The sequence below is a fragment of the Petromyzon marinus genome, chromosome 16 (genome assembly GCF_048934315.1).
Source record: "Petromyzon marinus isolate PM22_M1 ecotype Great Lakes invasive population chromosome 16, UKy_Petmar_22M1.pri1.0, whole genome shotgun sequence".
Classification (NCBI taxonomy): domain Eukaryota; kingdom Metazoa; phylum Chordata; class Hyperoartia; order Petromyzontiformes; family Petromyzontidae; genus Petromyzon; species Petromyzon marinus.
The window spans coordinates 15223034-15238829 of NC_133682.1; the positions used below are offsets into that span (position 1 = coordinate 15223034).

Below are 15796 nucleotides of genomic sequence, written 5' to 3' on the forward strand. Positions count from 1 at the left end.
CTTGTTGCAGAGGTTCACATTTCGATTCTGGCGACCGTGCTGATTAACTTTACTACGCGCCGTCTCCTTCGCAGAGACCGTTAAAGATCCCAGACGTCATTTTCAAGAGTAGGCCATCGTGTGCTGGCATCGGGGTCCAAATTAGAAAAAATTATCTAATTGCGATTATGCGTAGCAATCCTAGTCCCCTACTGGCAGACTAATGCCGGTTTGCATGCCACGTGTCGTCACCTTTTGCCCACACGGACGGCTGCCCATGAAAATGTGCTGTGCTCCAAGATGCCCCGGCGCATTTGGCCATTGTCAGAAACAACAAATAGTTCTCATTTCATTCTAGTTTTCGTGACTGCAATGATCCATACTCTTTGGTTATTTAGGTAAAGTCACATAGATAAAAAATAAAGTGAATCAAATCACGGCGTTTCGGAGGCAACAAGCTTCCGTCATCAGGTGTAACTAGCGCAGCAAAATTACTGTAGAGAAACAATGAGTAAAGTTCTCATTTCAGTTTGCGGTCAATGTTTACCCTACGAGACTCCCCACGTGAGCCAATCCCTGCACCCACCCACACGTGCTCCACATCCCCTCGTGCCCGTATCGTTCCTACACCCTCCACCTACCCTCCCCCTGCACTACACCTCAACTGCTCCTTGCCCTGTGCTCTACAGCCAATCACGATGTTGCCAATGGGTTTATATTAACCACAGATTGCTTATCCACGGCAATTGATGCAGTAATCGAGTCTACTTAATCTACCCTGTTAATGATTTGTTCTCTGGCATTTCCATTAGTTTAACTCTTCTCAAGTCCCCAAAAGCAAAAACAGGACAACTCGAGTCCGTCAGCCCTCCTCAGTGGCCACGGCTCTGCCGGCGCGCGACGTCACGCGGAACGGGCAGAGCAGCAGTCACGCAAGTCATGTACAATCTGCTTTATTTTTAAAAATACAAACGTTCTATACCACTGTAAAGAATAAAAAAGCATCTTAATTTAAAAATACAAAACTTTTATGTTGTTAGTAAACCGGCGCTTAACGCATCCCATTAACATATGGTCACTTCCGTGTCCAGCACTCCTGTAAATGTAAAACTAGAGCCAACAATGGAATTTCCAGAATCCAACAATTTTCACTTTGGGTGGCTCTGGTTTTAACGCTACAAGAGCTATGAGAACCCACAACTCTCAAAAGCCTTGAAAAGGTAACTATATAGATTGTAGAATGTTAGAATACCTGTATAGCTCTCAATATATGGCAATTCTAATTTAGTTAGTTTAACACGTAGGATTTCATAACCAATATGCATAAGGCGTTTTTGGGTTAGATCATGTAAATGTGTCGTTAAACCCGCCACAAATCCGGCTGTCGCCTAATGAGGCTGGTTGTAATTACCGGCAAAACGTCGTAATCTTATTGTAAATGTTGTGGGTTTACTCTCCAACACACAGGTGTGCTGCACTAGTAACCAATTGGCATGTTTTGTTTAAGTGACAAGCCTTACTAATTGACTGTGTCAGGTGATGGCTGGTTGAACAACACGTGTCTTTACGCAATCTAACCCAAAAAAAACCTCATGCATCTAAATTAGTTGCTGAATAAAAGGACTGTGTCACATGACCGTGAATCAGACTGTGTACACGTCATTGGCTTAATTCCTACAGCCATGTGGTGAATGCCTCCACACCCAAGCTCATGGATAATAGCTCAGGTAGCTCATGTCATCTTTTTAACACCTTTCTCCAACACAGGGTGATGCACTGCTTTCTCTGAGAGTACCGAATAGACATGGTTTAGTCTCAGTCATAAATGTGGTCATCCCAGTCGTGGTTACGACCCCAGCTTCGCAGCGTAAAGCTCGATCGTAGCGAATGCCGAATATACGCAAGCGACCGTGCTAATCGGAGGTAGACATCCGTATCTGCCCGGCCCTGGCACGGCGCTATTTATCTTTCTCGTCGGACCACTGCCGCCGCGTCGAGCGCCGGCGAGCGGACATCGTGGCGCCGTCTTCCTCCGTCTCCGCCTCCAGTAACTTCTTCTCGAGCGCGGCGGCGCCGCGCCCCGAGGCGGCGCCGCGCCCCGAGGCCAGCGCGTCGCGGCCTCCCCCCGCGCTCCCGCCAGCAGCGCGGCTCCCGCCAGCAGCGCGGCTCCCGCCGCCAGCGCGGCTCCCGCCAGCAGCGCGGCTCCCGCCAGCAGCGCGACTCCCGCTGCCAGTGTGGCCCAGATGCCCTCGGAGCTCCGAGAGCAGCTGCTGCTGAACGTCGAGCTGGGCTTCGCCCCACACCAAGGCGTGGTGTCCTGGCAGCACACAAATATCACGATCCCCCACATACAACTTATAAGACTGTTGGGGCAAGCGTTGTTATCCAACCACACCCGGCCACCTTTGTCTCCCCCAGTGCTGATGTTTACAATCGGCACCATGTACTCATTTAAGACCGAGTTTAACTTGGGGAATCACCTTTACTTGGACTGGAACAATCCGATGAGCTATTAAGCGCTCTTTCACAGAAGTCCACGGTGGGCGGGTCAGCAAGTTACAACAGAATCAAACTCGGGTCACCAAGATTGTCGCAGGGCAGTGCCTTAACCACTGCACTACCGCTCCCCAATGCAACACACGCACACACCACGCTGGTCCTCCCCTAGTCGACTTAGGGGAGACCCGGGACCGGTTTAGATTAATAATCATTGGTGTTGGCCATGAACAGGAATCGAACTTGGATCGCCGGGTTCGTAGCACAGCGTACTAACCACTGCGCCGTACACACACACACCTGTGTGCCCGCACACGTGCCTGCCCGCACACTTGTCTCCGAGGTGGCATCACCACGGCTCACACTGCAGTTGGGATGTGGCCTTTGTAAAATGTAATTAGGCCACACATTCATTGGAGGCAACCTTTGTAAACGAAGGCTCTCTACTGACAAATTATTATTCTGCTTATTTACCCAGGAAAACCACACCGAGTCTCAGGACTTGTTAAGGAGGGTCCTGCCAAGCTTTCACAGTCAGGGGGCCATGTGTGCATTCCCAGTTGAGTAATTAGCAGGTAACCTATTATTTAGCATCAAGGTGTGTGGCCGATCCCAGTTACGTGTGATTTTTGTTTTAAGAAATGATCTTATAGACCCTGGCTGAAGCCGAGTGGTGGGATTCTGCCAACAAATATTTCTCTGCCCGTAAATACGTTTGTGCATATCACAAATCGTCAGCTTACGAATGACGGTGTCTGCGATCGTGGCCAAGCACTGCACTTTTTCTGAACTTTAGCAGAACTTCAAACGCCCAAAACTGAGCGAAAATTTCTGCTGGTGACGGTGGTGGGTACCGGCCTCCTCACCCGCCACTCACCCGCCACTCACCCGCCACTCACCCGCCACTCACCCGCCACTCACCCACTACTCACCCATGCCTGAGGCGAGAAGCTCCCCCGTTGGGTTGAAGTGATTCACCTGCACAGAACCAGGCATACACATTACAGCATCACGTACAACAACAACCTTCATTCGCCACTAAGTGGCGGTGACGTCACCACGACACTTGTGCCAGGCTATGTGCACTTTAAGGCCACGTGAAATGTCAAATACCTGCTGGCAGGAGGTCACAGACCCAAGTGCCATGGGTTGACTGAGATGCCTGCCCGATGCACCACCTGTGCCCCCTACTGTGCCAACGTGCTATGTTTTAGCTGCCCGGCGCTCCGCTCGTTGCGAGCGTTGCTCTTCTGCCCTTCATTGTTGCTGGAGGGTGACTGCCTCCAACTGCCCAGTAGCGTCCTTCACGAGCCTCCTGCACAGAGGCCGATCTTGACACCGCTGGTACCAGTTATTGGTAAGTCCACTGAGCTCCATATCCTCGGACACCACAATTCCATCTCTTCTCTAGCCTGTGCCGTGTCCACAGAGCCCCCTCTGGGCATGCGGGATACTTCACCCAGCCATTGTAGCCTTGCCTGCCTTAGGAGCTCACCGATGGGACTGTCCAGATCTTTCAAAGATTTGCGAGCTCTTCACACAATCCAGCCTGGTTAGACCCAGGATGGATCGTAGGCAGGCCAGCCTGAATGTTTCAAACCGATGAAGATGTTCCATTAGGGGGTTCACATTTTTCAAGCGTAGAGAAGGACATGGCCGTGGCCAATAAAACCCAAAGCTTCGTGTGGAGCGACAGATCAGGTCGCTTCTTCACAGCGTTACGCAGCCAATGAAAATATGCCGGTCGACTGTTTTGAAGTGAGACCTCTGCTATCAAACCAGAGCTGGTCATAAGCACACTGCTCAGGTATGGAATCCTTTCCACTCTCTCCACAACTACCCCACCAATGGGGAGTTGAGGGGGTGGAGTGTTTGATGACACAGGTGCTTTGTTTTGGAGGGGCTGATGGTAAGGCCCCACTTCTTAGTGGCACACTGCAGCTTCAGCAGCAGCAGCACCTCCAACTCCTTCTCTGAGTGAGCAGCAATCACCAGATCATCAGCATACGTAACATGTTTGACCAATAGGGAGCCATCCCTTGACCGCTCCCGAGCATTGATCAGCCTCCCGTTAAATCTGTACTAGATGGACATTCCTCCGGTACAGCCATGGAAAGCTTCTCGAACCACGTGGTCCAAAATTATGCTCAATAATGCGGGAGCCAGAGGACGCCGCCCGCGCACCGCGAGGCTGCTCCCCATCGGACGTCGCAGTCGCCCAGCCCCTCCGAGGAATTGTGCACCACGGGTGGATTCCGCGTGCGGAAGGCACGTGCCGAGTTTGCCTGCGGGAACCGGGGCCCCGACACGACGCTCGGACGGCCGACGACGGGGAACACCCATGGCATGGTCATGGTGGCACTCGCTGTGGCAGGGGACGCCTGGCTTGCCACGATGACGCGCTCGGGAAAGTTGTCAAAAAGCCTGCGTGTTAAACCCACGCGTAAATGGTCGTTGTGATTATTATTACCCTCGTCGTGGTCGTACGTTGCTCTGTACGGCACCTTACTGTGTACGCGCGCGCGCACGCACTCGTGTACTCACGCTCGCAATGCCGGGGGCGAGGGGATCCTCGAGCCGGCACAGCAGCGCCCCGCTGTCGGTGTCGAACAGGTCGATGGAGCGGCTCTCCTCGACGGACGTCCCCGGCTGAGCCAGATCCGGGTATCGGCCAATCACGGCCAGGTCGTACCTCGGGTGCCACGTCGCCTGCACGCCGCGCCGCACCGTACCGTTACACCGGCAGCCGCTCCGGCAGCCGCGCCATCGCTCCGGTGTCGTGTGTGCCCGTGTCACCGACTCGGAGAGGCGAGGAGGAGCTACAGACGAGCACGTGGTGTTCTGGCACTACCAACAACTGCCCAACCTCTGCGGTCCTCTATATATTAAGATGTTTTCAGTCAATTTGTGTTCATACGCGAGGGGGAAAACCGGAGCACCCGGAGAAAACCCAGACATTGCGAGGGGGCAACTTTATCCCATGTAGATGGAAACAAATGGGAGATTAAATGCACGTGGTGTACTGCTATCTCCTGGCCAGCCAAGGTAAGGCGACCAAACCGCCACGCCCGCGAGCACGGGCCAAGGGGCGTAGCACGCGTGTGTGCCGCGCGTGTGTGCCGCGCGTGTGTGCCGCGCGTGTGTGCCACGCTCGCTCACCTTGATCGGCGTCAGGTGCTGGAACTGGCGGTGAGGATGAACGATGGTGCGCAGTGGCGTGCTCCAGTCAGAGCAGCCGTACACGCGGATCTGGTCGTACTGGTCGGTGGTGAGCAGCCTGGCGCCGTCCCCAGGGCTGAAGTACGCTGCGCACGGCACAGGCCAACGGCACCCGGCCGGCAGCGTCACGTGGCGAGACCAACGCGAGGCAGCATTACACCACCAATCACTCGAAATTAAACTAACTCGAACTACTTTTATTTCACCAGGTAAGGCCCACTGAGCTATGTGGCTCTTTTTCAGAAGCGACCTGGCCACAAATGATAGCTCAACAAAGCGGCTTATTGCATGGAAATTTATCGCAGCCAAATAACTCCAACACGCATGTTGTTGACAAATAACTCCAACACGCATGTTGTTGATTCTAAATGTGGAGGAAAGAACCGGAGGACCGGAGAAAAATCCACGTGACCACGCCGAGAACAAATATACAGGCGTCAGGGTCGGGATCGAAACCACAACCTCCTGCATACCAGGCGAGGTAATTAACATCTTGCTGCCGCGGTGCCACTAAGTGGCGGTGATGTTACCACGGTGCTTATGCCAGGCTAGGTGCGTGTGTGCGTGCGTGTGCGTGCATGCGTGAGCGTGTGCCCCCGTGTGTGTGTTTGTGGGGAGCGGTAGTGCAATGGTTAGCGCGCTGCGCTACCAATCCGACGACCTGAGTTTCATTCCCGCTCATGGCCAACACCAGTGAAGATTATCTGAACCGGTCCTGGGCCTTCTCCCCTAGGTCGACTCAGTCTCAAATGAGGACCTGCTGCGGCGTGTAAACATCGCCACTGGGGAGATAAAGGCGGTCGGGCGTGGTGCTGGCCACCCACCCTCTCCATGTGCCGTGCCGGCCTTCATAGGTGCTATTCGCTAACAGCACTTGCCCCAACAGTCTGTTAAGGCGATACGGGGAATGTTTGTCTTTACGTGTGAGTGTGCGAGTGTGTGCGAGTGTGTGCGCCCACCGGAGTTGACGGGCTTGTCGTGAGGCAGCGTGTACAGGAAGCTCTTGGCGTCCGTGATGGCGCGGAGGTCCCACAGCTTCACGGTCTGGTCCACGGAGGCGCTGGCCAGCAGCCACTCGCAGTACGGGTGGAACTCCACGTGGGTCACCTTCTTCTTGTGAAGTCTCCGCCTCCAAATCTTAAAGCAAATTATTATTATCAGTGCACCGAGTCTCAAGACTCGGAAGGTCCTGCAAAGTCTTTGCCAAAAGCCTAAAAGAATATGAAAAGCCTACGTGTTAAACCTTCACGTAAATGGTCGTTGATCATTATTCTTGTTATGGAGGTACCTTATTCTGTACGGTACCTTACTGTTTACGCACACACACGTGTACATGCACGCAGGGGCTCACGTTGGTGCTGCCGTGTGCAATCCTAATTGAGTAAGTTGCAGGTACATTTTCAACATTGAGATGTTTGGCCAATACCGGTTTCAATGCTTAATTATTTTTAACTAAGGGCGGATACCGGAGAGCCCGGAAGAGACCCACGCAGAACAGGGGGAAAACGTACACCCCTCCACGTAGAAAAGTGCCCGAGTCGGGAATTGAAAACCCAGGCGCTTCTTGATTTGAGACACGAGTGTTACCACTGCACCGCCACCCTGCCGCCCTAAATTATAACATTGCACATGAAGACACAACACGCGTTCATGTGTCTGCACCCGTATTAGTCAGGCACACTAGCGACACAAGTAGAATATCGAACCCCTGAAGTGCTGAGTAATATCGTACTGTATTCGCACACATCACACGTACACTTCTCACTTTGTACTACTTATTTTTACCGACCCCAGGAGGAAGGTAGCTTGGGTTGCTGGAGCCGTGACGTGGCTACCGGACGGGGTTATGGGGTTTGCCCGGAGGCGCATGGCTCGAGAGATGGGCGGGCGGGACTGCGTGTGATGTGGGAGATGGTGGTGCCGAGCGGTGGCGCAGTGGTTAGCGTGCTGCGCTATGAACCCAGCAAATAGAGTTCCATTTCCACTCACAGCCAAACACCAGCGATGATTTTCTCAAGCAGTCCTGGGTCTCCCCTAGGTTGACACGAGTACCTGGTGTGGTGTGTGAACATCTGCACCGGGAAACAAAGACGGCCGGGCGTGGTGCTGGCCACCAACTCCCTCGTGTGCCATGTCTACCTTAAAAAGTGCCCCACCAGTCTGTTAAGGCTACAGGGGGGGGCATTGACAGCGCCAAAAAGAAACCATGTGGAGCTCACCGGAGTGCCCTCGAGGCCACACATCTCCAGGTGACCGAGGTTGTCCCCGACAGCCAGGGCCTGACGTGGCACGGACACATCCACGCTGCAGTACCAGCAGCTGCGGCAGCGAGAGGCGCGGGACGGCAGCGGCGTTAGCGCGCTGCGCGCGAGCACGAACCAACGCATGGAGGGCTCGCCTTGTCGGGCAGTAGCGCAACGCCCGTCGTAGTGGGAGACCTCGCTCTACCAGGAGGTGCCCAGGCGTGTCCTGTGAGGGTTACTGTGCATCTTATTTACTACAGTTAGTAAAATATACCAGGGTGTCGAGTAATGCGTCAGCCGCAGAAGCCGAGACAGCGTGATGTGAAGTCCTGCTAAGTTGAGGGTACGCACAAAGAAAGATATCACCAAGGTGATCATTCTCCAACCACAGTGATTTCATTGCCGGACGTTACGACAGCCAATCCTCGGGTTCACCGCTCGAGATTCAGAGTTACGGCACAGTTCCAACTGCAACAATGAACCACGTCAAGACGCGGGCGTGGACTGCGAGCCCAGCGCGCGAGACGCCGCGACCCTGCCGAGGCACGGCGAGGTGTGCGCGGAGCCGCGCGGTGCCGCCGAGTTGATGCCCCCCCGGGATGAGTGCCAGGACACGCCGCCGCGTAGACAGCGAAGACCCGAGGCATGGGCTGGCGCCTCGCCACACCCCGTCGTACCCGCAGTCACGGTGCCGGTGCACGCACTGCGGCGCGTTGGCGACGATGCGGCCCCGTGGCCCTGCGCGCCCCTCCACGTCGCGCAGCAGCAGCGAGCCGTCCCCCGACACCACGAACACGCGGGCCGTGTCGCGCGGGTCGAACCGCATGCCGCCCACCGCGTCTCCTGGTCCGTTCTGCGGTGTGGCGCACGCACAAAGATCCCCCGCGTAGCCATAACAGACCTTTGGGGCAAGTACTGTTATCGTGTAGCACCTATGAAGACCGGCACGCCACACAAGGAGAAGGGTGGCCAGCACCACGCCCGACCGCCTCAGTCTCCCCAGTGGCGATGTTTACACACCGCACCAGGTACTCATTTGAGGCCGAGTTGACCTCGGGGAGGCCCAGGATCGGTTCCAGATAATTGCCACTGGTATTGGCCGTGAGTGGGAATCGAACTCGGGTCGCTGGGTTCGGAGCGTAGCACAGATACTTGGCACCTTGGTCATACAAACACAGCACCGCAGCAAGGCACCCATCTCCTCCACGACGAGAACAAAGTCTTTGCCAAAAGCCGAGAAGAATATGAAAAGCCTACATGTTAAACCTTCACGTAAATTGTCGTTGATTATTATTATCCTTGTTACGGAGGTACCTTATTCTGTACGGTACCTTACTGTTTACACACACACACGTGTACACGCACGCATGGGCTCACGTTGGTGCTGCTGTGTGCAATCCCAGCACAGATACTTGGTACCTTGGTCATATAAACACAGCACCGTAGCAAGGCACCCACCTCCTCCACGTGGGCTGAATAATTACATTATTAGTATTGCACTTGTTTACCCAGCAAAGCCTCCCTGGGGGGGTCCTTCCACATTTTCTCAGGAGTGGGCGATGTTGCTGCTGCTGCCGCTGCTACACCGCGTAATCCCAACTGAGTAATTTGCAGATCCTTTTTCAGCATTGGGATGTTTGGCCCACAGCATTTGGATTGAGTGGGAACCCAGAGGAAGCCCATGCAGAGCAGGGGAGAACATACAAACTCCACGCAGAAAGGCGCCCCAAGGCTCTCCTCGCCGCGAGGCACGCCGAGCGTCACCGCCGCCTCCCTTCCTCGGTCACGACAAACACGCCCGTGAGGCGCATCGGCCAGGCGCGCTCCCGCCGGCGGATCGCGAACGTGCGGGACGCACCCCGAGGAGGAGCGAGAGGGGCTCCAGAGCACGGTGGTCCCACAGAAGGACGTCACCGCCCTTGGAGGCCACGGCGAGCGTGCCGGGCCGCGACGGGTGCCACACCACGCAGGTGACGCGCCGGTCAAACGGGCTGACCTTCCGCATCACGCCGAAGCGCGCCACCGAGCACGCGCACTGTCGCTTCAGGGTCTGCTCGCACGACGACACCAGGCGGCACAACAGAGGGAGGGGAGTCGGGAAAGAGCGAGGAGAGTGGGGGCGCTCGCTCGTGCGCCAACCCCAGCACGAGCGAGCATGCAATTGCAGGGCTGCGCCTTTACCTATTACCCTCGGTTACGTGCCATCATCGTCATGGCTACAAGGCGTTATTTTAAGGGGTAATGGGGGTAAGAGTACCTCCGGTCCATGGCTGACACTGCGGTGGTGACGCACGTCCTCACGTAGGGAATTCAAACCGGAAATCAACTTCAATATTTATGAACCGATGATGAAGAAAATAACAGGCTTCACCCCTTCCGGCAAGAATACAGGTGTAATGATGTTCAAACACCACACATGCTTGTGGTGAAACATGCAAACTTGCATGTTATAGCCTTAAACGTTTGTTTGTAATGTTATGTTTGCATGTTTTACCACGAAGCATGTGTGGTTAATGCAGACTTGATGCCTTGTGATGGGTGTCTATTTGTTCTTTGAAAATCTTAACACCTCCACTTTTCTTGCCAGAAAGGGTAAAGCCTATTCTTGTTTCAGCATCTTGATACTGGCTAAAAAAGTGTCCCATAGATTATTTATGAACCGGCCTCACCACCCCCGACCATGCCGTGCTCGCGCACCATGGAACTCCCTTGCAGAACAGCCGTGCCACCGGTCAAACACCATCATCGTCAGCGCAACAAATCAAATGAGCTCAAGGATGGAACCCCGTGCATGTCGGGGAGCGGGGTGTTCCCCCGGCGCACCTGCTGCAGTCGGCCCTGGCCCCACAGGCCGAGCGGCCCTTGGCGCGCCAGCTGCACCACGCCACGGCACGCCCAGGCTGCGGCGGCCTTGCGCCCTCTGAGCGCCACTGAGCTGGCCGGAAAAACACAATGACGACAACAAGCACCATTCGTCACTAAGTGCCGGTGACGTCGCCACACGCACACAAAAGACAAAGGTCCCCCCAGTATAGCCTGAACAGACTGTTGAGGTAAGTGCCGTTAGTGAGCACCTATGAAGGCCGGAACGGCAAACGAGGGGTTGGGTGGTCAGCACCACGCCCGGCCGCCTCCGTCTCCCTCGTGGTAATGTTTTACACGTCACACGAGGTACTCAATTGAGGCCCAGGACCTGGCTCAGATAATCGTCACTGGTGTTGGCCGCGAGCGGGAAGCGAACTTGTGTCGCCGGATTCCGAGTGCCAACCGTTCCACTACCGCTCGTCAAACACAAACAAATACACAGTCCTGGACTACAGGCCATGTGCGCAGCCACCACCGCACGGCTGGTCACTGACATTGCCCGACTGCCATGGGAACAATCGCTCTGCGTTGAGTAACATCTGCAGGACGATTACCGTTTTCGCATATAACCCGCAGACGCATATACCCCGCAAAAATGGCGTTTCGTGTAAAACTAATTTCAGATAGCCCGCACCTCCATATACCCCGCATACATTCATATCTTTAACGTCGTTACTGCAGCTTAATTCCATCATATTACGAATTTTACATTGGTAATACGAAGTTTACATTGGTAATACATTCCACTATCAATTGTTAACATTTAAATCATAACCTGCACAAAGAAAACAAACTAACCAGAAACGAGTGAACTTAAAAAAGCAAATAAGTAACATGAATTACTGCAGTCACGAAAGCTTTAAATCAAAATTTAGGTAGATAAGTAGTTTTAGCACTGGTAGATTGTGCACTGCAGCAGATAATAGCGGCACTACGGTAACGCCGTTGCCTCGCCCCCAACCCCCCCACCTCTCCCTCCCCCCAGCTGCCCCACCCCCCAACCCCCACCTCTCTCTCCCCCCAGCTGCCCCACCCCCACCTCTCCCTCCCCCCAGCTGCCCCACCCCCACCTCTCTCCCCCAGCTGCCCCACCCCCCAACCCCCACCTCTCTCTCCCCCCAGCTGCCCCACCCCCCAACCCCCACCTGCCCCACCCCCCAACCCCCACCTCTCTCCCCCCCCAGCTGCCCCACCCCCAACCCCCACCTCTCTCTCCCCCCAGCTGCCCCACCCCCCAACCCCCACCTCTCTCCCCCCCCAGCTGCCCCACCCCCAACCCCCACCTCTCTCTCCCCCCAGCTGCCCCACCCCCCAACCCCCACCTCTCTCCCCCCCAGCTGCCCCACCCCCCAACCCCCACCTCTCTCTCCCCCCAGCTGCCCCACCCCCCAACCCCAACCTCTCCCTCCCCCCAGCTGCCCCACCCCCCAACCCCCACCTCTCTCTCCCCCCAGCTGCCCCACCCCCCAACCCCCACCTCTCTCTCCCCCCAGCTGCCCCACCCCCCAACCCCCACCTCTCTCTCCCCCCAGCTCTCCCGTTGCCGGTAAACTGCGTGCACTTCAAACATTGTCGATTAATTGTACAAACAATTTAAAACGTGATAACACGTGCAATTTTAGTGTGAGTGGTTTATTCAGCAGTGCTTTAGTCAAAGGTAAGTGTTGCATAGTGGATAGTCCGACCATGAACACATTAAACGTGTACAATATTTTTGGGATAGCCCGCACCTCCATATACCCCGCAGGGTCTTGCTTTGTTTGTAAAGAGTGGTACACCCCGCGGGTTATATGCGGGAAAATACGGTAAATCACAAATGCGACACCCACGAGATTTGTGGCGGGGCGATGTAATACAGCGGTGGCGAGGGAACGCCGGGGGCACGGGGCCGCTCACCACAGGCGCCCTCCTCCCCGTCTCCAGCCTGCGGCGCCGTCCTCTTGCCCTTCCTCCTGCCCCCACGCCCTGTGCGTCGAGACTCCCGCCGCTCCTTATCCTCCACTCTGGGCCCCGGCGCCATCTGCAGGGCCGCAAAACGGGAGCGCCGACACGTCGGCCACAAAACTTCATTCTTAAAAGAACGGCATTCCCTCGCCAACCACGGACTTGCCAACCGCGGAATTCATGTACGCACCGTTTATTATCTGGAAACCGATTCACCAAATGCAGCCTGGAAATTGTGAGTATCCACGGGTAAGCACGGATCCTCAACACCTCCGCGCCACTGCACAGCTCATCACGTAGACTGCGTCGCATCGCAGCCATCCTAACGTTCTTTAAAGAACCAGCACCACCGAGCCAGCCAGCAGCGCCCCTGGTCCTGCCTCCTCACCTGCCCACTCATCTGTCATTGATGACCCGGAGGAAGAGCGGAGGGTGGGCTGAGCCCCTTCTCACCACCCCTTCCCCGATCATCTCATTGTCATCATCGTCATCATCGTCCTAATCATGGACTTCGACCATCAATATTAAAGGTATGTAATGTTAATTGAATCCATAATATAGGTTTTTTTTGGGTTAGTTCGCGTAAATATAAATGTGTCGTTAAACCCGCCAACACCCCACAACCAATTATTAAGGTTTGTCACAAAGAGAACATGCCAATTCATTACTAGTGCAGCACACCGGTGTGTTGGAGAGAAAATCTACATTTACAATCTCAGTACGACGTTTCGCCAGTAATTACAACTAGCTTCATCAGGCAACAGCCACATTTATGGAGACATCCTCCCGTTTATTTATGTTTTATGTTATTGTGCAAATGTACTGTAATTTATTCGTGTTTAGTTTAGAAATAGGCATCTTGGTTTCGCTACGACGAGTCTGACCACGCACGTGGTTACCCTAACCCCCTATTTCCCATGGGGCCTGCACTTTAACAACCGTGGATTTGCCTACCAAGGCCTTTTCCAGGAACCTAACCCCTTCACAGTTGTTGAGGGATTACTTTACTGCATTGCTACTATGACGCTTGTTTACCCAGGAAAGCCTCGCTAAGATGTGGCAAGATGTTTACTACCTCGCCTGGTATACAGGAAATCGTGAGTTTCACCCCGACCCTGACGCCTGCTGCTGTATATTTGGAGTTTGCGTGTCCAACTCCCCGTAGTGGTGTGGATTTTTCTCTGGGTCGTCCGGTTTTCCCCTTCACATGTAGCATCAAAATGCGTGTAGAGTAGTAGCTATTACGTGTAGTAGTAGCTACTACTACACGTGTAGTAGTAGCTACTACACTACACGTGTACTACTACACGTGTAGTAGTAGCTACTACTACTACACGTGTAGTAGTAGCTACTACTACACGTGTAGTAGTAGCTACTACTACTACACGTGTAGTAGTAGTAGCTACACGTGTAGTAGTAGTTACTACTACACGTGTAGTAGTAGTAGCTACACGTGTAGTAGCTACTACTACACGTGTACTACTACACGTGTAGTAGTAGCTACTTATGTGTAGTAGTAGTAGCAGCAGTAGCTACGGGCCCCGCGCTAAATGCTTTCAAGCTATCAATTCCGGTTCAGCGATTCTGCACTTGCTCTATTACTGTAGTACTATACCGCCTTCAACTTTCACGAACGACTGGCTGTTTAAGGTTAGCGATGTCGTATTATCCGTCTGTACAGAAAATGAAATTAAACAATTACTTTACCGTGCAAGTTTAAAAATGTCCGTGTTTTAATATTTACGTGTTTTTATTTAAATTTCGGGCCCCTTTATAACAACGACAACAGCAGCAGGAGCTACTGGCCTCGCACGAGCTTCATGCGGCACTGCGCGCACGGCAAGAGGCAGCGCGGGGTGTTGGCAGGGAGAGGCCTCGCGTCTCGTACGGCAGGGAGAGGCCTCGCGTCTCGTACAGCAGGGAGAGGCCTCGCGTCTCGTGCGGCAGGGAGAGGCCTCGCGTCTCGTACAGCAGGGAGAGGCCTCGCGTCTCGTACGTACTGTGTGCTGAACTTCTTCTCTCGCACCGCTCGGAGACAACCCTGCACGCCTCAGTGATGAAGGCTGGTGGCGCTGATGGCACAGGCGATGAGAGAGTCGCGTGAGATCTGTGCCACCTCGCCACGACTTCAAGTCCTCCCTCGCTGACGGCGCCCCACGTGGCGGCAGTGAAGGCTGGCAGCCCGTAGCGCCCCCCCCCACTCGCACAGAGCCCCCCCCTCGCACAGGGCCCCCCCCCACTCGCAGAGCCCCACTCGCACAGAGCCCCCCACTCGCACAGAGCCCCCCACTCGCACAGGGCCCCCCCCACTCGCACAGGGCCCCCCCCACTCGCACAGGGCCCCCCACTCGCACAGGGCCCCCCCACTCGCACAGAGCCCCCCCCACTCGCACAGAGCCCCCCCCCACTCGCACAGAGCCCCCCCCACTCGCACAGAGCCCCCCCCCACTCGCACAGAGCCCCCTCCACTCGCACAGCCCCCTCCACTCGCACAGAGCCCCCCCCCCCACTCGCACAGGGCCCCCCACTCGCACAGAGGGCCCCCCACTCGCACAGAGCCCCCCCCACTCGCACAGAGCCCCCCACTCGCACAGAGCCCCCCCCCCCACTCGCACAGAGCCCCCCCCACTCGCACAGAGCCCCCCACTCGCAAGCGCGCTGCTGCCGCTGCCTCGATGGCTCCTCGCGTTGCACAACACCGTGGACTTACACAACAACAACCACCACCACACGGTGAGCTGTGGGAGTGCCTACGATGATGACGTTGGACTTACACAACAACAACCACCACCACACGGTGAGCACGTGGCCGTCCACCACGACAACAACCACAGCGGGCTGTGGGAGTGCCTACGATGACGACGTTGACGTTGATGACGCCATGACGTCGGTGACGATATTGTTAATGCATCCTGCGAGTGACGTCATCACCGAGAAACGCTGCCCGGATTGGCACGATGACGTCGATGACGATCCTGTTAATGCATCCTGCGAGTGACGTCATCACCGAAAACGCTGCCCGGATTGGCACGATGACGTCAATGACGATC

At 55.2% G+C, this 15796-nt stretch overlaps 1 protein-coding gene across 8 annotated transcripts; it reads right to left on the bottom strand.

The window, feature by feature from the left end:
• Positions 1-916: 916 nt before the first annotated feature.
• On the bottom strand, positions 917-15675 carry DDB2 (damage specific DNA binding protein 2). 8 transcript variants are annotated; one of them, XM_032955077.2, is made up of 12 exons: positions 15521-15675; positions 14747-14818; positions 12699-12822; positions 10761-10867; positions 9796-9987; positions 8615-8790; positions 7914-8013; positions 6654-6831; positions 5635-5780; positions 5020-5184; positions 3408-3453; positions 917-2296 (listed from the first exon to the last, which is right to left on the bottom strand). In XM_032955077.2, exons 3-12 carry the CDS (start codon positions 12820-12822, stop codon positions 1938-1940), a joined length of 1593 nt encoding a protein of 530 aa, XP_032810968.2. In that variant the 5' UTR covers positions 14747-14818; positions 15521-15675; the 3' UTR covers positions 917-1937. The 8 variants fall into 8 exon arrangements, with proteins under 8 accessions (XP_032810968.2, XP_032810965.2, XP_075923664.1 ...); XM_032955074.2 differs by having other exon boundaries at positions 14553-14818; XM_076067549.1 differs by lacking the exon at positions 15521-15675 and adding an exon at positions 15457-15510.
• Positions 15676-15796: the final 121 nt, after the last annotated feature.

Coding starts and splice junctions, on each gene's coding strand:
- DDB2 (XM_032955077.2), bottom strand. CDS start 12,822: ATGGCGCCGGGGCCCAGAGTGGAGGATAAGGAGCGGCGGGAGTCTCGA. Junction 6,832..7,913: donor GTGGCCTCGAGGGCACTCCG/GTGAGCTCCACA, acceptor ATTTGCTTTAAG/ATTTGGAGGCGGAGACTTCA. Junction 3,454..5,019: donor TCGCCCCCGGCATTGCGAGC/GTGAGTACACGA, acceptor GGTTCTGTGCAG/GTGAATCACTTCAACCCAAC.